The sequence below is a fragment of the Gossypium arboreum genome, chromosome 11 (genome assembly GCF_025698485.1).
Source record: "Gossypium arboreum isolate Shixiya-1 chromosome 11, ASM2569848v2, whole genome shotgun sequence".
Taxonomy (NCBI): domain Eukaryota; kingdom Viridiplantae; phylum Streptophyta; class Magnoliopsida; order Malvales; family Malvaceae; genus Gossypium; species Gossypium arboreum.
Window position 1 is genome coordinate 29,028,180 of NC_069080.1, and position 24,315 is coordinate 29,052,494.

Genomic DNA, 24,315 nt, shown 5'->3' on the forward strand with positions numbered 1-24,315 from the left:
TTCGGTTTGAATGGAGTAATTAGCCTCATTCCATTTTGTTTCCTCTTGCGATAATGTTATTAATGGTTGTTAGTGCATTGCTTATGACTTACTGAGTTATATACTCATTCGGTGTTTGCTCGTCACCTATTTTAGGTTTCTTGGACTCGACTTTTTGCGTATTCGGGACCATCATCAAGTCATCACACCGCTAACAACTTTTGGTATTTTCTTCGTAGTTGGTCTTGGAGTACATTTCGGCATGTATAGGCTATTATGTTTTGTTTGAACTTGGTATGTAAAATTTTGAATAGCCATGCGAAAATGGCTTATAAATGTTTTGAGCATAATGTTATAATCATTTGGTATGTATATGCTCATTAAGAAGCATGGAAATGTTTGGCAATGACCAGCCATTAGAATGGGTCATCATGATTATATTTTGGACTATATGTGTAAAAGGGGTGGTTGAATCATAGAAACTATGTGTTAGAGAAAGTCTACCCTAGAAATAGATGCTGGCAGCAACAGTGACGTGGATGTGAAAAATCACTAAAAATAGTAGGAATGGAATTAAATAGTGAATAAATTATTTAAATGAACCTTGATGAATCCATTTTTATATGGAAGAAACGAAACGGTCATATGAGTTGTATGTTAAAAGATATTTGGGTTTTCGTGAAACAGGGCCAGAACGGTTTCTGGATTCCCTGTTCCGACTTTGAAAATTCATTATAAATTAACCAGAGATAATTAGGAGTCATACTATATATGTATAAATTCCTCTTTGAGTCTAGTTTCTATAGAAACAAACGGCATCAGTATTGAAGCCTTGCACAGGGAGTTATTCGAGTTGTAACGCACGAAGGTCAGTGTAGTCGACCTCTGTAACATGGGAGACTTTAACTAATAAACTGTACTAATTGGCTCGACCAAAAATCCTAGAAAAAAATCTTAGATGGACATATGAGTCTAGTTTCAGGGAAAAATTACGAAACTGATTTTCGAGTTGTAAAACTCAAGTTATGATTTTTGAAGCGACTAGTACACAGATTGGCAGCTTGTCTGGGAAATTCTCAATAAGTGGTTTGAAGTCTGTTAACACCTCGTGTTCGACTCCGGCGACGGTCTCGGGTTCGGGGTGTTACATGGCCCTTCGGAGCTTCCCGATTCAAGGGTCTTTCATGAGCTTCCCGATTAATTGGCTCTTCGGAGCTTCCTGATATTGGTTTGCTTGAACTTCTCGATTATGGCTCGGATGAGCTTCCCGTTACATGGCTCACATGAGCTTCCAATTATATGGCTCGAAAGAGCTTCCCATTTACATATTTGCATGAGCATTCATGTATATGAATTGACAGATTATAGTTTTGTACACCTTGTGTGTACTACCCGTGTATCCATCGACATTTTAAATAATTCAACGGGCAAAATCCTGACATGAGAAAATATATGAATTCGAAATGAATCATTATTCGTATATACACGAAATAAATGGAAATTTGATATTTGATGAGCTCATACATGTTTCTTGATATTCATTTGAAATGAACGACTAATATGTTTGATGAAGTATGTGTTTAGGCTATTAGCCAAATTGCTTTGGATGTATTTTGTATGCTTACATTAGATGTAAAAGAATGGTAAGTTAATTTCCGTTATATGAACTTACTAAGCTTAAAAGCTTACTCTGTTTTATTTTTCTGTTTTATAGTAATTCGGAGGCTCGAATTGGTTGGAAGCTGGTCGGAGCATCATCATACTATCATTCGGCTCATTTCGGTATAAACATTAAATTACTTTTGGTTATAATGGCATGTATAGGCTAAATTTGGCCAATTATATATGGTATGTATATATGTACATGTTTGGTTGAAAACTAGCCATTAGTATGGCTTGTAAATGGTATGTTTTGATATGTAAAAATGGCATTAATATGTTTGATGTGTATTTGAAATGGATGAATGTAAAAAATCATATAAACATGTTAGTGATTGATTTGTGGTGGTATAAATGGTAAAATATGCCAATATGTATGTATGGTTATTTTAGTCAATTGGATAGTTAAACATATGTATTGATATGTCATGCATATCACCTAGTTTTGGCTTGATTTGAATGTTTTGTATTGGTTTGTGAACGTGTTAAAGTGTTAATGTAGGTGGAAGACAAGTTGGGTGAAAAATATGGCCTTGGAAATGGCCTAATTTAGTCCACACGGGCAGTGACACGGGCGTGTGTCTCAGCCGTGTCTGACACACGATCTATCCCACAGGCGTGTGTCCCCTACACCTTGGAAAATTTTGAAATTTTTCGAAAACTTTTCTGAGTTTCTGGTTTGGTCCTGATTTAATTCTAATGTTTATTTTAGGCCTCGAGGGCTCATATAAGGGACGATATGAGTGATTTCAATTGGTTTTTGATATGAATGCTATATGATGTGAAATATCTATTTATTTGATCTGTAAATTCTAAAAATACTCCGTAAACTGTTAAGCAACAAATACAAAGTTAGGGTGTTACATGATTAATCTTAATTTTAAAAAATTTAAAGAAATATATAAAAATACATAAAGAAAATTTTAAATTTTAAATTTTATATTAATATTTAAATTCATATTAAATAAATATAATTATATTAATATTAAATAAAATAAAAATCCCTCACCGCCATCCACATCCTCATTCCTTCCACCCCCACCGCGGTCCCTCTCCCCCTCCCTCCCCACCAGCATCTCTCCATTTACTATCTTTTGGATAATTCAACCCAAATTGCAGTGTTAACAACTTAAAGAAGTAAAGCAAGAAAGATGGGTTAGATTCCTAGAGGCCGATTAGCTCAAGTTTAGAATTTTTATGTATTTTTATATTTTTAAAAATATTTATATATATAAATATAATATTTTTGAATTTTTAGATATAAAATTAATTTGAGACTAATTTTAAATTTTGAACGTTATTTTTAAAAGTTATGATTAAATTGATATAATATGTAAAAGTTAAAGGTTAAATGTGTTATTGTACTGATTTTTAACTATCATATTAACTTGACGTTTGTGATTTTAATAGGAGTGATCAAAATGATCAAACTATGTAACGTGGATACTTAAATTGTAATTTTTTTGAGTATTTAAAATAATTTTTTTTATAGTTGAATGATTATATATGTAATTTATTTTTATTTTATTTTATTTATGATTGTGTGGAGGGACGGTTGAAGTTCCACCTATGAAAGGAGAATATTTAACATGATCTCAAGTAGTTAAAATTTAAAAATATAATCAAATGAGACAAAAATACTGAAGTTTATGATATTAACTAGCTAGAAAAGTCAAAATAGAGAAAACAAAAAGGTTGAAAAAAGTATTTAAAAATGTAGGGCTTGAACTTTGTAGATAGAAACCTGCGTAGTGGCACTCGTTAATATTATTTAAATACAAACTATGTGCCGGTAAAATATATGAAAATATTATACGAAACCTCACTTTACGAAGACAAATCTCAGTTTGAGAGTTGAGAGTGAGTGAAACTATGGGGATTGCCGCTTGAAGCTGACCCCTTTTACTCCTTTTTTTTCTTTTTCAACTATCATCTTCACATTCTGGGGGTAAACCGTGTGGCTTAGGTCGAAACGTTTGATTCCATATTCAACGATTCAGTCGTAATTTCTTTATTTATTTTAAAGAAAAAAAAAAGTAAGATTCGAAACTTAATTTTCAAAATAAAGGGGTGAGAATGGCAGTGCCGACAGCAGAAGGTTGTCAGTGTCGGTTGAAAAGGGTAGCATGATTGCATGAGGTTCAACTTTTTTTTTTCCTTTTTATATCAAAGATCCAGAGAAGAAATTCGAAGGGGTTCTAATCAAAGAATAAAGAAGAGGGGTGTTTAATTAAGAAGGCTGGGGTCATCGTGTAGAGAGAAATAGGGGGTTTGTCATGTGTAGCACATGCAAAGCTTTGCCTTCGGTTTATTTATTTATTTATTAATTGCTTCGTGTAAACTCTATTAATGAAAGAGGGAACCATGCATGTCCCACTCACATCCTTTGTGTTAATAACTAACGGCAACTAACTCGTTTGAGTACAATGGAATTCGAAAGTAGCTAGCCCATATATTGTGTTACCTTCCTTTTCATATTAATCTTGTAAGCATATAATATAAATTAAGGCCAATTAGGTAAGAAGCTTTATGTTGGCCAAGAAAATCAAGTTACAAGTTTTGTGTAACTCATTTTTTCTCTAAATTGCAATAATACTTTAAAATATCAAAGATGTATGAAATAATAATCAACACTTGGAAAGGCTTATTGGATTCTTGCGAATATGACAAACGATGGCTTTCATAACATTATATTATATGATACAGGAAAAAGGGAGATATTATTATGGAACATGGTGAATATGGGCATGTAATTTTCAAAAAAGAATAAAATAGAAGTGGACGGTTTTAGTAATTGTGGGAAGTCGGAGCCCATGTTAGGTCACATACTCGTGACAGAACACAAGAAGAAGTTAGATAAGGCGAGAGTGAGAGGGAAGGCAAAATGTTTAGTTAAGAGAAGCATTTCCCACCAATTTCTTGGTTTCTATGTCCCTATCTCCTAACAAAAGTGAACTTCCGTTTTGTCTTTAATAATTACCTATGACTTGCTTAGGTGGCACTCTATGGACCCACATATTGCAGCCACCTGGACTGGACGACGTTGCCTTGATAATAACTTTAGGACACCGGTAAGCTTCTGCATTTAATTTTTCACGGAATATGTGGATCAAATTAGAGACCAAAAGAATAAAATAATACTATTTTTTTTTTAATATTTTGTTTTTTTGTTACGCTGAACATGCAAATCCTTAGATTGAAGGCAAAAACTCTTGTGCTAGGGCTTTCTCTAGACGCGGATGGCTCAACTAGATCGTTGATAATACGTCGTTGTAAATTCAAGTTTACTACAATCTGCCTTTTTTGTCTATTTTTTTTATATGGTGAAAAGGAATGAAAACCAAGAAAATTGGAGAAAGAATGTTGACATTATGGGTTCTAGATACAGTAAAAAAGCTAGTTTTAACGTATTTTCTTTCCCAACCTTACCATGTTTAATAGGAAATCTTGAATGAAAGACATTCCATATTTTACCATAAAACGGAAACTATATCGTAATGACTTGATTTGCTACCATATTTGTACTCATTAAACCCTACTACCATATAAATCACCAACTGACTTGACTGCAATTTTGTAATTATGTCAATCAATACAAGGAGCATTAAAGAAGAAGGTAAATATATGGTTTTAATTAATTTAATAGATTCATATGATTATTTTTAAGATTTAAAATTTAAATATATGTTGCTTCATTTTCAATATGCGATCTTTTTCTTTATAAAAAGGGAAAAAATTTTGCAACAAGCAAATGTGAAGCCAAAGACTTGAGAGTTTGAATTGTTTCAAAAACCTTTTACTTTGGGTGGCTGCATCACCCCTTTTTTGGCACCGTGGGAACCAAGGATCCGTCCCCGCCCCCACTCTTAAAAGGGTTAATAAACGTAGTCTAAACACTTTATAGCCCTTTCTTAATTTCCAATATCCTCTTGGATTCCCTCCAACAAAATGCCTAAACCACATGATCACCTCCACCGACACCACCTTCTTCTCCTCCTCTTCCTCCTCATCACTGCCACCAATTCTGCCCCTGCCTCCGCCACTACCACTAATTATCAAAGATTCAAAGAAGCTCCACAGTTTTACAACTCTCCCGCTTGCCCTTCCTTGGACACCAATGAAATGTGCTCCCACCAAGCTGTCCATGCTGCAATGACCCTAGACGCTGCCTACTTACGTGGGTCAATGGCTGCCATTCTCTCCGTCCTCCAGCACTCTTCTTGCCCTCAAAACATCCGCTTCCACTTCATCCCCTCCGCCACCGCCAACCACCACCACCTCCGCCTCACAATCTCCCGCTCTTTCCCTTCCCTCAAGTTCCAAATCTACCCATACGACTCCTCCAAGGTGTCAGGACTCATTTCCACCTCCATCCGCTCAGCGCTTGACTGCCCTCTCAACTATGCCCGCAACTACCTCGCCAACCTCCTCCCACCGTGTCTCAGCCGAGTCGTTTACTTAGACTCCGACCTCGTCCTCGTCGACGACATTGCTAAACTCGCCGCGACGCCGCTCGGAGACCGCTCGGTTTTAGCTGCACCGGAGTATTGCAACGCCAACTTCACTTCCTACTTCACCCCAACCTTCTGGTCAAACCCAACGTTATCTCTAACATTTGCCGGACGCAAAGCCTGTTATTTCAACACTGGGGTAATGGTGATAGATTTGCAAAGATGGCGACAAGGAGATTACACTACCAAGATTATAGAATGGATGGAGCTTCAAAAGAGAATAAGGATCTATGAGTTAGGGTCCTTGCCACCGTTTTTGCTGGTCTTTGCAGGGAATATAGCTCCTGTTGATCATCGGTGGAACCAACATGGCCTCGGAGGAGATAACTATAGAGGATTGTGTAGAAATTTGCATCCTGGTCCAGTTAGCTTACTGCATTGGAGTGGGAAAGGGAAGCCATGGGTGAGATTAGATGCAAACAGACCTTGTCCTTTGGATGCTTTATGGGCTCCGTATGATCTGCTGCAAACACCATTTGCCTTGGAGTCCTAAAATTTTGGTATCTTAATTATTTTTATATATGATTATGTTTTCATATCTAGGCCTGAGATTTTTAGTTGGATGAGGCCATAGAACATACACACAACATAGATTTGAGTGTAAAATTAAGATGTTTCTCTCTTGCAGATGGTGGCAAATGTTGGGGGGAGGGGGGGGGAGGTTTTCAATGTTCATAGACTATACAACAGAGCTTTAACAATCTTACTACAATCTACTTTTTGTTTTCTTTTCCATCTATGTAATTGAAAACAGTATATATAACAACTAAAGCTATAGATCAAGAAGAACAAATTGATTTCAAATTTTATGTTCATCTTCTCTTTTTAATTTCAATTGCTGCTTGATTGTTAAAATCATGAGGTTGTTGAAGACAATATACATGTTCAGTAATTGGTTTCCATTTTCTAACAGTGCCCAGTTTGTCTACTACCTAAATAATTCTTGCAGTTTCTAAATTTGAAGAGGAAGCTTTATCATGGGATACATAGTAATGGGTACAAATAATTTACTATTCTAACTTTTATTATTTATGGTTCTTTATTTTCTAATTTCTCTCCTTTACTTTTGGGGGTTGTTACTGTCCTGCCAAAGCTGGACATGTACCTTTCATACTTTGACTAAATTCTTGAGATTGATATTTGATGGACCAGCTAGCTTTACTTTTCCCATTTAATTACATTTTCTTTATTTTTTTTAAATAATCTCTATTTCTACTTATAATATAAAAAAATATTAAATCTAGCTACTCCAATGGTAAAATTGCTTCAGGTTTTCACGATCATATCTATCTATTCAATTAGGTTTTTAGCATAGTTTAATCAATCGCGGTTCAATTGGTCTAAAATCTTTCTTTGGACCAATATCTTGGTGGATTTGCCGGTCCGAACAATTTAATTAAATAAATTATTTAAAATTCACTAGACTAATATGTATCAATTCAATTAGGTTTTTAGCCTAATTCAACCAATTTATATTAATTTGTCGCTCAATTTGTCTAAAACTTTTCTTCAAATCAATACCTCAACCAATTTTCAATCTAACTGATTTGATCGATAAATTTAATTAGATCAAAATAAATATAACAGTATCAAGCTGAACTAAAGTTAAATCAACAAACATTAATAGTAAATAAATTTTAAAATGATAATTCGGTGGAGTGATAAATTCTTTGTATTGTTATAAGTCTTTAGAACATATTACTTCTTCAAAATTATATAATTATTCTTTGCCTTATAAAAATAAATATATTATATTTATGTTTAAAATTTTGACATATTTAATTATTTATATTATGATTATTATCAGGTATATTATTAGTGGGAAGAAAAAATTCACAACAATAATTATGTTTTCATTTATTTATTTTATAAAATTTTAAATATAACTAATGGGGCATATGTTATCACCTTTTTTGTTTAAGCGGTGGTTAAGAGTGAAAATTCTGTTGACTCCATTCAAAATCATTAAAAATCAATTCAATCGATTTTTTTAAAAGTTAGGAATTGAACTAATCCATGAAAAATTTTGAATAAATCACATTGATTTTTATTAGTCGATTTTCAGTTAATCGACATTTACAATTAAAATAGTGAACTTTCAAGTTCCATATTCAATTACGAGTGAGTTCAATTTGATTAATTTTTAAAAAAATAATTTAAGTATCATAATTTAGTTTGAGTTAAGTTTTAATCTTTTCTACTAATTTCGAGTTTTGGGTTTTTGAACTTATTTTAACAAAATAAGCTTTACTTTACAACCTTTGGATGTTATTCGATAAAATTAAAAATCTTTTTCATAAATATTTCTAAAAATTATATTTGAAGTAAGTAAAGTATGATATTTGTTTGAAAATATCTTTATATATAATTTTAAGTTATTTTTACTATTCCAAATATGAAATATTTATTTTTACATCATAAAATATTTAATTAATTATAAATGAAATAAAAATAAAATTTGGTTGGTTAAAATAACTATAATTTTTTTTAATTTTGTATTCTATAAATTGTCTAAAAATATCAATTTAAATTTATTTTCATTTTCTAAATTTTTCTTACTTAGCTTACTTTTAAAAGTTGTTTTATTGAACCTACTTTCAAATACTTAAATAACTTCAATTTTGTTTTGGCGAATTGAGTCTTAAATCCTTAATAAAAGGTATTACTCCACTCGAAAATTTTATATCTCACGTTCTGAAAAGAATTAGAATAATTTATGAAATTAAGGAATAAATCAATTTATATAAATATGATGTATAAATTCATAAGAAAAATGTCAATATTATTAGAAATATTAGCATAGTTGATGGGAGTTGAGGTTTTCGCATATTCCCAGGCCGTAAATTAGGATAATTTGTGAGCAAAATTTATGGGTCCCCGCCATATGTATATATGTGAGGTTGTTTATAATCGTCATTTATTTATCGATTTGAGATTAATCACATGGACTGTTTGTATGGAAAAAGGCAGTAACTAAAATATATGGATACAAAATTAGACATTGAAGGTTAATAATATGGTTTGGCCAAAAAAAAGGTTAATAAACGGAAGAGTTGCTATCCTATTGGATGGCCAAAATTTCAGAATGTGAACCAGATAATGGAAATGAGGCTAAATCTTTGACCAACCACCGTATATGGAAAAACATCATACAAACTCCCGACTCATAGTTTAGGGCACTTCGTTTGAGACTTTGATCTTCCAAACAACTACAAAATATAGGGATTTGAGTTTTGACCTAACCTTACAGGTTACAAGGCATTATAATTAGCATCAATGTGGATGGATTCTTAGTACCATGCCCATCTTCAAAATGTTTTACTTGATTTTCTCGTTTGCCACAATATATAACCATTGAGTAAAAGCCATTGCCATGTCTCGTTTTAGCACCGGCGCTATTTTTTTTTTAAATTAGTCCGTTTATTATTTGGGCTTGAAAAATCCATTCGGAGAAGTTTCAAACCAGTCTCAACATAAACCCAAAATAAACAAAAAAGATAACAAAACAGAAAGAAAAGGAACCAAAAAATCATCGTCTTCTCCATCCAACAAATTTCAGGCTTTTCTTGTGTCAAAGAACCCCATCAATAAACGGCAAAAACCTCCAAATTTAGGCAATAAATCGCCCAAAAAAAGAAGCTAGTTGAAACAGCCAGCTAAATTTCAGAATTTCTCAACCTAATCGTCATTATAGAGAAAATGATTATGGTGATAGACTGAACCATCAATCAGAATCGGCCACTTCCACAACTTCCGAGGGCGCATCTTCAACCTACAAATAATCTACCTCAGCTCACAAACCTTCAACCACCATTGCATGTGCTGCTTTATTACCTTCTCGCGCAATAAATTGGATGAAAAATGATGATTAAATGAAATATAAATTAATTTGTATATGCAATTGCTGTTAAGTCACGTTTAACCATGAGTTTAAGATGGCACAGTTTAGAATTATTATTTAATTATTTAACTCATACAGATTTTCTGTTTAGCTAAAAAATTATAATTTAATCTTAAATATTTATATCTTTTCTCAATTTAATTACTTTTTTAGTTCTTAATTGAATTTTAGTTCGATTGACATGGATATTATTACCAATACAGAAAGACGTGAGTTCGAGTGTGTTGTAGCGTAATATCCTCGTATTTATGAGTTGGGGAGGGGCTATTGTTAGTTATAGGTATTGTATTAAAAAGAGCATATATAATAAGAACTTATGATGATATTATTCAAAAAAATATATTATTTTTAGTTAAATTTAGCTCTCAATATTTTAAAATGAGTCCAATTTAGCTATCACCGTTTCAAAAAGAGTTGACTTTTTTTTTAAATGAAATACGAGCTAAAACATTAAACTTTGAAATATGACAACCCGCATGACAATCCATATATATTTCATGCTATTTTTTTCTAGCTGGTTATATAGTGCACTGACAATATACTTTTTTTATTCTACAAACCGCCTTAAAAAATTGACGTGTCTTTTTTTAATATTAAACTATACCCTTATAAGACACTTGTCAACTCCTGGCCTTGTTTATGGAGTTTAAAAACTTAACTAATAGTGTATCAAATAATTTTCTTTTTTTTTTTTGAATTTTCATTAACTTTTTATAATTTTTTATAATTTTGAATAACCTTTTAAATATTTTTATAATATTTAAATTTTTAGTTGACGTGACATGTAAGATAAATAATGTCAAGTCAACATAAAATACATGTGGACTTTCACGTGGGTTGTATATAAACAACGTAAAATTATTAATGTTTTATTAATATTTCTATTTAAAAAAGTAATTTAATTATTTTTAAAAGATTAATAAATAAATTTAACTTAAAATAAAATAAGTCAAATTAAAAAATTAAATATTGAGTCCTAAATTTTTATTATGTTATTTGAAATATTCAGAGTTGCATCCCTTTCCCAAGCAACATTACCGATTATACCTGGGCTCGTGCATAATTAAACAAACTTGGGCTTGGCCTGAGCTTAAGCTTCTATTTTATTAACCTCTCTCCAGGGCCCAAGAGCTCTTTGAATTTGCCACGTGTAGCAGGCTCGTTTTTCTTATTACTCAACTTCGAAAGTATCAAACGATCAAGTTTTTCCCCATGGATTGGTAATGCATTAAATTACTATTTGGTGTTTGTATTTGATAATTATTTTTATATTAGAATTTAAATTTGATAATTTTTTTTATATTGGGTCTGAATTGATTTGGTCCAAGTTATACTCTATACTTAATAATTGTTCCCACATTGAGAGCTAAACCTTAAGGTTTTCAAGGAATAACTTGGATAAAAAAAAATTTAAGTGCTAATGTGAAAACATTTGCTAAATTCAGGGGTCTGACTTTGACCAAAAAAGTTTAAGTCCTAGTGTGGGAACAACTGTCAATTTTAAGGCCTAACCTGAAAAAAAAAATCAAACCCCAATGTGAAAAGAATTGTCAAGCTCAAGCTCCAAAATGTGATTTAACTCTTTAGCAATTAATATTGACTGCCAAGGTTTCTTGCCTTCTTGATTGTTTTTATCCTCATAAAAACACATTTGAATGTGCTTAAATACATTTTTTTATATTGATACTAATTATGTTTTTATTTATTATTTAATGAAGATTACTTTATTTTTTTAACTCCACAAAAATTGCTATGCATTAATTTATTATTTTAACTATTAATCAAGAATACATAATTTGTTTTCATAAAACGGATGGTTTCATAATCTCACTTGAAAAACAAAGTTGAAATTTGCCATTGGTCCCTTTACTCTTTACAAATTTAGAATTTTGTATTTGTACTTTTATTTTCAGAATCTTAGCCTTTCAATTTTTCATATTTTAAAATTCAAGTTCAATTGTTAATACCATTAAAAAAAATTTGTTAAATTTTTTAATGAGACATTTTGAAAAAATAATAAAAAAAACTCACTTGATAGACATGTAACTAAGAAAAATAACGTTGTAATGAATTTTGTTGAGGTATTTTTCTCTATGTCTTCTTTTCCTGGTGATATTTTTCTATTTATATGATATGGGTATTGTTCATTGAAATGATACGCTAAGTAGGCTCCATGCATACAGACACATACCCTACTTTAGATTTAACACGTGTTACACGTTCTCATACATATATAACTTCGCAGGGGAGTAGGCTCGATGAGCAATCTTTGCTCATGAGCTCAGTCTGCAATCCTATCATGCGAGCTCAGTCTGCGACCTTGTGGGTTTGGGCTAATGTTGTCCCAAATCCAAATGGGTTTTGGATCGATGGTGGTAACCATCCTAACAATTTGTTCCCTATTTGGTTAAAAGAGAGAGTCATAAAGTGACTCTGGTTGAGATAAATAAAACTTATTGAGCACGTTTTATGCTTCATCGAACATCACAAGGTTTGCCATGTGTAGGAGAGGATAAAACTATTTGTGATTAATTATGCTTTTACCCATGGGTACTTGAACCGTTTAAGTTTGTGGAGAAACTTTTTTTAAAAAGGGTTAACAAAACCTTAGAAATCACGGTATTTTGCTTCACTAATAGCATGTGGCTTTGCCTGGCCGTTCGCTGATCAGACTGATGAACCCTACCCCTGTTCTTGTAGGAAACTTAATTTTCATGTAGGAAGTTGTTATCATCATCTTAGCCATTCTCATTATGAGACATCCGAAAATAAAGTTGTACGCCATGGGTTGGTAAATCATAAAGAACTGAACATACTCCGTTGTGGCATACTCACCATCCCCCAAGGTAACAGGTAAAGCGATACAACCATTTACCTCAATAGGGTGGTTCACAAAGTCATACAGTGGGCTCACCTTTTTCAATGCCTGTTCTTTCAACCCCATTTTTTGATAACCCTTCCATGTTAACACTTCAACTGCACTGTCACTATCTACTAATACTCTTTTTACTTCAAAACCTACAAGAGCTGCCGGTACAACCATTGGATCATTCCCCTCTTCATCACAAATTAACTGTTCATCCTCATTGCTAAAGTCCACCTACCATTTTTCTTGCTAACAAAATCTCTTTGGCGAACTAACAAACATAACCCTTCTAAGATGAGCCTTTCTCTTTGCATTAGAAGTTTCCCAATCTTCATCTGTCCTAATTACCACATTAATAGTTCTTCTCACCTTTTGTTTACCTTTACCTTTAGTCCTTGAACTCTACCCTGGCTGATCAGTACGCTGAGCAACAAAATCCTTCAGCTCACTATTCTTATCTACCAATACACTTTTTACTTCAAAACCTACAATAGTTGCTGGCACAACCATTGGATCATTCCATTCTTCATCACAAATTAACTGTTCATCCTCATTGCTAAAGTCCACCCTTCATTTTTCTTACTAACAAAATCTATTTGGCTAATTAACAAACATAACACTTCTAAATAAGCCTTTCTCTTCTCATTGAAAGTTTCCCAATCTTCATCTATCCCAATTATCACATTAATAGTTCCTCCCATCTTTTGTTTACCTTTAGCCTCAGTCATTGAACTCTGCCCTGGCTGATCAGTACGCTGAGCAACAAAATCCTTTAGCTCACCATTCTTAACTACTTCTTCTATAGCGCCCTTTAAGGAAGAAAAATCTTCAGTCTTATGTCTGAAAGGTACATCTATCCCTCGAGTTTAATCTTCTCACATTATGCCTTATAAGTAAAGGGCTTGGCAAAATGCCCAGACTCTTCACCTAACTAAGAATATACACGTGTAGCATTTAAAGAAGTATATGTCTCAAATTTACCATAAAGATGGTACTTTCTTGCATGCTCAGGTTGAGATCTTTGGAGCATTCTAGATAACTCATTCTGCTACTGTCTTTTCTATTATCCCTTACTTGTACTTGAGGATTCTGAGAAGAGGAGCCTTAACGGGCTCGAACTCCCTCTCTATTCCTCAAATGTTTATCATCTCTTTAAAATGTGCCACGTGCTATTCTTTTGATCTCTTCTGCCTTAGCGAACTTGTGAACCATTTTATACAGATTTGCTAAGCTTCGTGGTATGTTGTTAGTGAATAAATATTAGACATGTTCATTTAAAACTCCCATAATGAAAGCATCAATGGCCTGCTGATCCTACAAATTTTTCGTGTTTAATGTCACTACATGAAAGCATTTAATATAATCTTACAAGCTCTATTATTCTCTTTGTTTGATAGACATCAAACCCATAGAAGTACTCATTACCGTTCTATGTGCTCGAAATCTCCCTAAAAATATCTGGCCTAGTTGTGAGAAACTTTAGATGGAACCGTGTGGAAGGGATAAGTACCAGTCCTTTGTACTACCCTTAAGGGTTGTTAAGAAGGATTTACAATTCACAGCATCAGAAGCTCCTAACACATTCATATAATCATTATACTGCATGATTGTAACACCCCTAACCCGGCCTAGACGTTATGACTAAATTTGGAAGTGTTACGAGGAAGAGATTTGAAATCGACGATATTTCGATAAAACCATGTTTAGTTATTTGATAAAATGTCCAAGTATTATAAAAACATATTCGTTACTGAAACCGTGATATGAAGTTCATCAAAGTTAACCGTTTATTTCACAGCAAAAATTTGCAAATCGTCTAAAATAAAAATCAAGCTCGTGTTTTCAAAAACCCGTTTGTTTGCGTAAAATGTTTTTGTTGACGTTGCGAAAAAGTAGCAAATCAAAATACAAACCTAAAAGTTAAAATCAACCAGACTAGAAAGTTCCAAAAATTACAAACTCTCATGAAGAACACGATTTTAAAATTTAATTATTATTACTAAATAAAAATAGTTCTCGATAGAATGGACATCGCTGAGCCTCTGTCGCACCGAACTGCCTAAGTCTATGGATTACCTAAACAGAACAGACAAACAAATGTGAGTTTTCGTAACCCAGTGTATAACCCAACAAAAGTAGACATGCAATATACGCCCATTTCGAACCAATTTCTCAGCCATTAAAGCGGAGATTATATTAGATAAGTAATTTTGACACTCACCAATCACAATCACCTCATTTTCATCCTCGGTCCTCAGAACGACCCTCTTAGTCATGCAATCCAAGCTAACTTAGTGTTCAACTAACTAGTCCATACCTAGAATTAAATCGAACTCCCCAAATAGTAGCTCCATCAAATTTGTCGTAAAAACAACCCCTTTCACTTCTAATAGAACATTCCTATATAATCTACTAACCCGAACAGATTGCCTCAACAGAATCAGTACAATAATCTCACAAATAGTACACTCAACTGCAGTCCCCAAATTCTCAGAAACAGTACTAGCTACACAGGAATGTATTGAACCTATGTCTATCAAAGTAGTATATGGAGCATCAAAAATTAAAAATGTACTCGTGATCACATTAGGAGCATTTCTGTCCTCTCAGCGTCGAGCAACACAAACCAATGTAGGCTATCTCGCCTTATCTAATTAGCGCCTCTACCCGATGTTCTTTACCCTTAGCCCAGGCTATTACCACCCCTAACCAGTCCACGGCCCTTAGATGGTTGCTGTATCACCCTCTGAGGCTAGACAAAACCCAATCACGTAGCTTGCATTTGATTCGCATGGTGTGGACACTCTCTAATCTGGTGCTCCAAAGACCCACACCGCAGACAAGCCCATAATCCCCTCTAGCACTCGCCCGGATGGTGCTTACCACAGTCAACACAAGGCTGAATCCTAGTAGGAGCAACAGGAACTCCCACTCTAATAGGCCCATTAAGTCTGACTCATTTCATAGGCCTCTAAATAGAACTAAAAGGGTTCTAAATCCCTCTTATTCTTCCCTCTCTCACTATCTCTATTCTGGTGCTCCACGCGCTTAACCTCTTCAGCCTTTTTCACCTTATCCACCAGAACAGTAAACTCACGCTCCCTCTATAGAGTAATTAGAATCCTTAAACTATCCCTTAAACTATCCTAAAAAAGGACACATTTCTCATACTTAGATGCCACCATGCCTCGAGCATAGCAGCTCAATCTAAAAAACTCGGCCTCATATTCGGCCACAGACTTATCACCTTGCGTGAGATTCATAAACTTACGCCTACAAGCATCCACATAACTCGCACCCACATACTTTTCTTGAAAGGCAGTCTTGAAGTAGTCCCAGTTTAGACGATCCAGTTAAGTACCCTTATCCGACAACCACCACTGATATGCCTCATCATGAAGCAAAGTGACTGCACCCTTTAATTTCTACTCAGGAGTGTAGTCGATGTCATTCATAATCCTCTCAGTGGCCTCTAACAAATAATCAGCCATAATAGGGGCGACTCTAGTGACACCCCTAAACAATTCAACTCTATTGGACCGGAGTCGTTCAGTTACCGACCCATGGCCCTAGATCTAAAATGAGGTCCAGCGACCCTTTCCAACACTCTCAACATGTTTTGGGATAATATGTCATCCTCAGCCGAGCGACTTTGAAACCCAACCTCAGTAGCAGGTGAAACCGGTGCCTTACTCGTATCTAAATTTGGTATACTGACCAGAGAGGAAAAATCAGCTCGAACCCACCTACGGCGCCCACCGCGCCCACGAATACCATGACCGTGAGTTCTACGAGCGCTTATCATAATTTCAAATTTATCTACATTATAAACTTTTATGCATCAGTTCCAGTGCTATTAACAAATATTTTATGCTTAATTTATTAGAAGTTCAAAAGTATTTTAGCGGTTTCAGTTTCTAACTTAACTCAGTGCAGTTTTAGAAAGTACTAACTATAGTGTTTTCTAAATTCAGAGATACTTACAGGACCGGTGCCGGAGATTCAGCCTACTACATACTTACTCAAATGATCCTAATTATTTCAAAACCAGTTCTTTTTCAAAACACAATTTTGGAACCCAAAATTCAGAGCCCAAGTTTTGCAACATAGCTCTAATATAAATAAATGTAACACCCCTTATCCGATCTAGATGTTATGATTGAATCTGGAAGTGTTACGAAGAAGGGATTTGAAATTGACAATATTTCGATAAAATCATGTTTAGTTATTTAATAAAACGTCCAAGTATTATAAAACATATTCGTTATACTGAAACTGTGATATGAAGTCCTTTAAAGTTAACCGTTTATTTCGCAGCGGAAGTTTGCAAATCATTTAAAATAAAAACCAAGCTCGTGTTTTCAAAAACTCATTTGTTTGTGTAAAGTGTGTTTTTTTTTTACGTTGCGAAAAAGTAGCAAATCAAAATCCAAATCCAAAGGTAAAAACTAACCAGACCAGAGAGTCCCAAAAATTACAAACTCTTATAAAGAACTCAATTTTAAATTTTAATAATTATTACTAAATAAAAATATATCTCGATAGAGTGGACACCGCTGAGCCTCCGTTGCACCGAACTGCCTAAGTCTTTGGATCACCTGAACAAAATAGACAAACAAATGTGAGTTTTCATAACTTAGTGTGTAAACTAACAAAAGTAGATGTGCAATATACATAGAAATCTCATATATAGTCAGATACAGATTTGGACTAAGTCCATGATAGATATAGATATCATAATCAGATAAGCAGAACAAATATTCAGTCCTATCTCCATCCTCTATACATTATCTCCGACCATCCTATCGCATCATGTGGGGTTAAAAATACCCATCCATCCCTACACACTATATAGTTTCGATGCGGCACATGACAAATAATACGCAGTCAAGCTGCCAGAATATAAGCAAAAAGTTTTCATATAGATCACTTCCTCCAGATATCCAATTCCCACCCCAATCATAGATACAAAAATATCATGCTTAACATGCTCGTATACAGATAACATATATACTCAAACAAAACAGTCAGATATATATATCTGTGTCTTACTCATAGTAGACTATCAAAATACCAGATCACATGATTTATGGTTTGGTTAGCCCTTACTAACCCTACGACAGGCCCGCAGTTGATCGGAACGACCCGTACAATCTTAGGAAAAATTTTAGAATTATAGGCCTACATGCTTGTATGGCCCACACGGCCTGGCATAAAACTCACATGCCTGTGTGGGCCCACACGCCCAAATTGCCTAGCCTTGTGGCCCACACGACCACACTCACATCATCACACAGTCGTGTCTTGCTCATGGCCACACCTTCGTCAGTTACACGGCCGACCGCACGTCCATGTGGCGCCAATAGACCCTATTTTCAGTTTTCATCAAAACTCGATTTTTCGTGTTTGGAGTATACACCTGGTTCGATTTTGATGCAAAAACAATCACGAGACTTCTCAAACCTAAAAATAATATACCAAACACCATTTTTAGCAATCTAATTACAAAATCATCAATACAAAACCGAGCAACGCGCATACACTTACCATTATCAAACCTGATCGCGCACACAGATTAGCCTGATTGAACGAAACCATCATCTCACCACCTTCTCCTATACAAAACATTTTAAAAAAAATTACTTTCCCTTATAACCTACACTAAGAATACAAGCAAAAAGGAGAGCCCAATAGCTTACTAAAACGGAACCAACCGGTTGGGGAAGAAAAAAAATCTTTTTTTTATTGAGCGCGTGAAATATCGATTGCTTGTTGAACCCTGTGAATTGCGTGAAAGTAGGATACTCCAAATTCGGGGGTCCAAGATCTCGTGATCCGCTGCCGAACTTATTCCAATTCAATGAGCATTCTCAATATTATGCCTTGAAGAGGACTCGAACCTCCACGCTCTTTAGCACGAGATTTTGAGTCTCGCGTGTCTACCATTTCACCACCAAATACTGTAATGAAAGGAACATAGGAGTTTGTCGCTAGGTATTTGAACAAATAGGATCGTCCGGTTCCTATAGAACCATACGTTTCATGCTTGTTTGAGTAATAGCAATGAGATTCCCCAATATCATGCTAAGAATAGCTAGGGTCTGGGTATGCGCCCTTGGATCGCTGTTGCATATTCAGCTCCTGTTGCAGCTGCTTTGAATAAGACGACCTTTTCTTTTTTCATTCTTATTACTTTTCATATTGAAAAGTAATAAGAATGAGAGGTGTTGCTTTTATCATCCTGGCGGCCACGACGGAAGGTTTGGCACCTCGATGTCGGCTCTTCGCCACACAGGTCAGTAGTATGTTCAAGGGTTGGGTGTTTCGCCCATTAAAGCGAGACGTGTTTGGGTTCCCGAGCCAAGTGGAGCATGCATGAAGGAGTCAGATGCTTCTTCTATTCTTTTCCTTGGCGCAGCTGGGCCATCCTGGTATACGAATTGTATCCGAAACTCTCCATTTGTGCAAAAAAAAAGAAAAAAGCACGGGTTGTCTAATAGAACTCCAATCCATAAAGATGTACCGGAAAATACAATATTTTTGTTACTCAACCAACCATCAGGAGAAGCAAATACAACGGAACGAACGGAGATAGAATCAGACCGATTCCCTAAGTGCCTTTCTGGATATTCCTCAATGTCCCGGCTATTCACGGAACGTGAGAAGCTGCTTGTTTTTATTTCCCTCCCTCTTTACTGTTCAAAGAGAAAAAAAAGTCTTCAAACATATTAGGAACCTTAAAGTTAGTTGGTAGGCTCTCGATGGTAAATTTAGAAGCTAGCAGATTGTTGAAACAAAATAGCCAATCCATATTCTAGGCATTCAAGATGCAAGGCCTGAACATCCCTACGTAAGGCATCCATCTCATTCTGCCACAATTTTGCATGCATCCTAGAACCACTTTCACGCATGTCACTATTACCATGGAGATTAGAATTGTCAAATTATACCTTCTTTCTTAATTCTTCATTTTGCCTCAAAAACTCTTTCTGGAACGTTTTTTGGTGCTCAAATTTAGCATTTTACAGAGCCATTTTCTCCCTGACCAACCTCAACTACTCATTATAGGGATACCTCCTGGTCAAAGGGAAATGGCAATACTAGGATGTTCAAGTCTAAAGAATTTGAGGCTCTTGCATGAGCCGAATTACCTAAATTTTCTGGTTGGTTAATAAACCAACTAGAAAATAAGTTCATTTCACTAGATTGATTACTGGCACTAGAGACTCGAAGTTGTCCTGCAAAAAAATTGATGGGAAAACTCTCATTGAGATGAGCCATTTCGATTTTCAGCAAACTGAAGTTTTGAAGATAAGAAATTCTCCATGCTTACCGCACCCATTGTTGAGGTTTTTGTCTCTCTATCTTCTTTTCCTAGTGATGTTTGCCTATTTATATGATATGGGTACTGTTCATTGAGATGATATACTAAGTAGGCTCCATGCATATAGACATGTGCCTTACTCTAGATTTAACATGTGTTACACGTTCTCATACACATATAACTTCACAAAGGAGTAGGCTTGACGAGGGAACTTTGCCTGCGAGTTCAGTCTACAATCCCATCGTGTGAGCTCAGTCTGCGACCTTATCGGTTTGGGCCGACAAATTGGTTTTGGACCGATGGTGGTAACTATCCTAACAAACTTAAATTTAATAGTATTAACAATTAAACTTGAATTTTAAAATCTAAAAAATAAAAAAATTCCAAAAATTAAAATTCTACTGTGTAAAATTTAAATTTACAAAGAATATATAAATTTATGATATATTTTAACCAAATAAAAGGCCGTGGGGATTATCCAATTTAATGCAAAAACACAACAGCAAATGTGAAAGGTTGATCTTTAAAACCCATTTTGTCTGTAGTGGGTGGTCCGCTACGTTGTTAATCTTTTGGGACGGTGTAAATGCCGCAGAATTGGGTCCAAGTTTTGACTAACTAATCGAAAGCACCCTTTTATTCTGCTTCTACTTAGAGCTGGTGTAATATTGTTTTGAAATATAAAATGATGTTACAAAATGTTTATATTCATTATATTTGAATAACAATAAAAATTAATTTATTGTTTCTTATTTTGATAACTAACATTAATTATTTGTAAAATTTAATTTGAATATATAAATTATATTTTAAATATTAAAAATAATCATTAAAATTTAAATATAAAATGTTATATGTTTAAGATAAATTTGAATATGAAAAATAATTGTATATGTAATTTAAATATTACAAAAATATATTAAATTATAAATAAGGGTAAAAATATCATTTTCTCTAAAAGTATTTTTTTCAAATTCAAAAGTTAAACAAAAGTGGTTTAGAGTTTGGGATCAAAAACAATTTTGATTGCAATAATTATGTGTTTAGCAATTTTATGGCTCTAAAAGTATTTTTCCCAAATTCAAAAGCTAAAAACATTGTTTATTTTCTAATTTGAAGTAAAAATATTTTATTTTAAAAGTATTTTATTATATTTTCTCTTCTTTTTGCTTTCTTTCTAAATGAAAAGAATATATATTTTTGAAAAAAATGTATAGCAATATGCAATAAAAAGTGATCAATAGATACATGCAATTATGAATTATGGATTATCATAAGAAAAAAGATAGATATATAAAAAAATTAAACTTCACTTTCATTGCATAAGCAAATATGTATACATTAATCGTGGAATCAAATATTCAGATGTATTTTATTTATTCATGGTACAATTTATTAAATAAAATTAATTAAATAGGCGGAAATAGATTATTTTAAAGAAAACAAATATATATGGTATACATAGGATATGTGTTTACTGTATAAAATTAAATTATACTTTAATTGAAATAATAAAATTAAATTTATTTTATAATATAAACAATTATTTTAGTAATTTTTTAATGAAAGTGATGCCTGATTAGTGTGTATATCAATAAATAGATATAGATAGAAGTATAGACGTAAGTGTAAACAGAAATCTTAATCGAACAAATTAGGTAACGCACTACACACCATTTTAAAGAGAGTTGGGCAACGGTCAATAAATTTTAGGTTAGGTCATCTAGGAAGTTGCCATGCACTTTCCTTTATGTCAATATACTTCATCTTCTAGCCTTCTCTGAAATTTCTCTAAAGCAAATCTATCATTAACTAAAAAAGAAAGACTTAGATGGCTTTTCTCTTCTTTATTTAAGCTGTTGAATCTTTGTTAACTTCACTTTGGAGCCTAAATTAGGGTTTCCACGGTCAATATATTATGGCAACTGCTAAAGTTTCCAAGGCTTCCAAATGGTTCTCTAACAAGAGCCTTAGGTTAAGCCTTCAACGTCGTGGATCAAAGTCTAGATCAACATCCTTAAGCTCTTCTCCTGGACCATCATCAACACCAATATCTCCTCGCACAATTCCTAATATGAGAACCAAAAGGCCTGAAGAAGACGAGATGAAGCAAGTCTTTGGCTATTTCGACGGGGATGGTGATGGCAAAATCTCTGCTCTTGAACTTAGGGCGTACTTTGGGTCCATCGGGGAGTACATGTCACATGAAGATGCTCAAGGGGTGATCAACGATCTTGACTCGGACGGGGATAGCATGCTGGACTATCAGGATTTCTTGAAGCTAATGAAAAGAGAACCCAGCAAGGATGATGAGGGAGATGATTATGATGATCTGAAGAAAGCGTTTGAGATGTTTGAACTGGAGAAAGGTTCGGGGTGCATAACACCCAAAGGGCTGCAAAGGATGTTGAATCGACTTGGGGATGCAAAATCATATGATGAATGCGTTGCCATGATTCGGGTATATGATATCGATGGTAATGGGGTGCTTGATTTTCATGAGTTCCATCAAATGATGGCTTAATTCCATTGTTCCTTCTATTTTTAACTAAACAATATTATTAGTATTTAGCTATACAAGAGTTTTACCACTTCACATAATCATGTACTCGTAGATCTTCGAATTCTTAGTTTTGATAATCAAGGCTCAAATCTTTTCATCTTTGTTTATAAAACACGTCCAGTTACACGTGTGATGATTATAATAAATGATGCATCATGAAATAAGCTTTTTAAAGAAAATGAGGGATTGATCATTATCTTTCCATATGTAGTTTATGTAACAGTTATTAAGTATTTAACCACCGATATATTATTGCTACGTTGGGTAGAAATATTATTTTTACATATATTTTCATGATTGGTAATATTTAGTCTAATAATATATTTAGAGACCTAGTAAAATTTTCAAACTTTTAGAAGCTAATGAGATATTTTTAAAAAATTGAGGGTCTAATTAAATTTTTGTGAGATTAATGAGAATTTTCAAAAATATTTAATATAGCTTAATTAAAATTTTCAAAAAAAATTATAATAAGAATTTTTAAAAATTTCAAGGAGAAATGAAGATTTCCTAAAATTTTAGGGGAGATGACAGTCCGCCTTTGATTTAGTCACTCGTATGACTTGTTTGTGGAAAAAAGAAGGAAGACTTTTTATTTATTTCGAAGAGGTCTTATTTTATACAAGAGATTTTTCTCATATTTCTAGTTATATGTTTAAATTTATATTAATTATTTTTTATTTTATGTCTAACTATTTTAGAACATGTGTTAAATAAAATTTTTCCTTATGCATTACACTAATAACCAAACTTTCTCCTTATATTTTATGTTGAGAAGTTTGAGAAATAAGAAACGCAACATTTTGGGTTTAGTAGAAAATATTGATCTTGATCTTAAGGTGATGCCGTTCCAAAGTTGTAAACTTGCACTTCTGAGAGCCTCGTCATGCCTATATGGTAAAACCCTTCAATAGATGTATTTGGTTGAGTGATAACATGAAAAGATGAAAGGAGAGAGTGAAAAAATGAAAAAAAAGAAGAAGACAAAATTCTAATAATATTTGGTGAGAAAGAAAATGAGAAAAGAAAACAAGATATATGCTTTTTTAATCATAATGCATAAAACAAGTATTTTCCAATTAAAATAATAAGAGAAGAAAAAAAAAAAAGAGTAAAAGTATGTATTTTTAAAAGTTTGATTCTCTTTTTATTTTTAACTCTATCAATTAATAAATAAAAATTATTTTATCAAATTTTCTATAGGAAAAATTATAATTTTCATCTTTCTATATATATTTTAATTTTTCAATTTTATCCTTTTAAAACTTTTTATACTCTATCGAACAAATCCTTAAAGCTAAAGCAATAAAAAAAAAAAAAAGCGCAAGTCCAGGGCAGAGTAGTAGTAGCTTTAACGTGAAGAAAGAAAACTTGAGAAGCTTGTTGAGAGGAAGCAAGCATTTTGCCAAATCCATCTATGTCAAAAATAATTGAGTAGTTGGGGCAGACTCATGGACGACCCGTGAGGCATTAAGTGCTGCTCCAAAGCCCTCAAACTTTGGCAATCCACTT

At 33.6% G+C, this 24,315-nt stretch overlaps 2 protein-coding genes across 2 annotated transcripts; both read left to right on the forward strand.

The window, feature by feature from the left end:
- The first annotated feature begins 5,347 nt into the window (after positions 1 to 5,347).
- Positions 5,348 to 7,051, forward strand: LOC108480841 (probable galacturonosyltransferase-like 1). Its single transcript, XM_017783962.2, has 2 exons — positions 5,348 to 6,649; positions 6,778 to 7,051. Exon 1 carries the CDS (start codon positions 5,587 to 5,589, stop codon positions 6,640 to 6,642), a length of 1,056 nt encoding a protein of 351 aa, XP_017639451.1. The 5' UTR covers positions 5,348 to 5,586; the 3' UTR covers positions 6,643 to 6,649; positions 6,778 to 7,051.
- Positions 7,052 to 21,869: 14,818 nt separating this feature from the next.
- Positions 21,870 to 22,982, forward strand: LOC108482017 (probable calcium-binding protein CML41). Its single transcript, XM_017785124.2, has one exon. The coding sequence runs from the start codon at positions 22,159 to 22,161 to the stop codon at positions 22,762 to 22,764; it is 606 nt and encodes a 201-aa protein (XP_017640613.1). The 5' UTR covers positions 21,870 to 22,158; the 3' UTR covers positions 22,765 to 22,982.
- Positions 22,983 to 24,315: the final 1,333 nt, after the last annotated feature.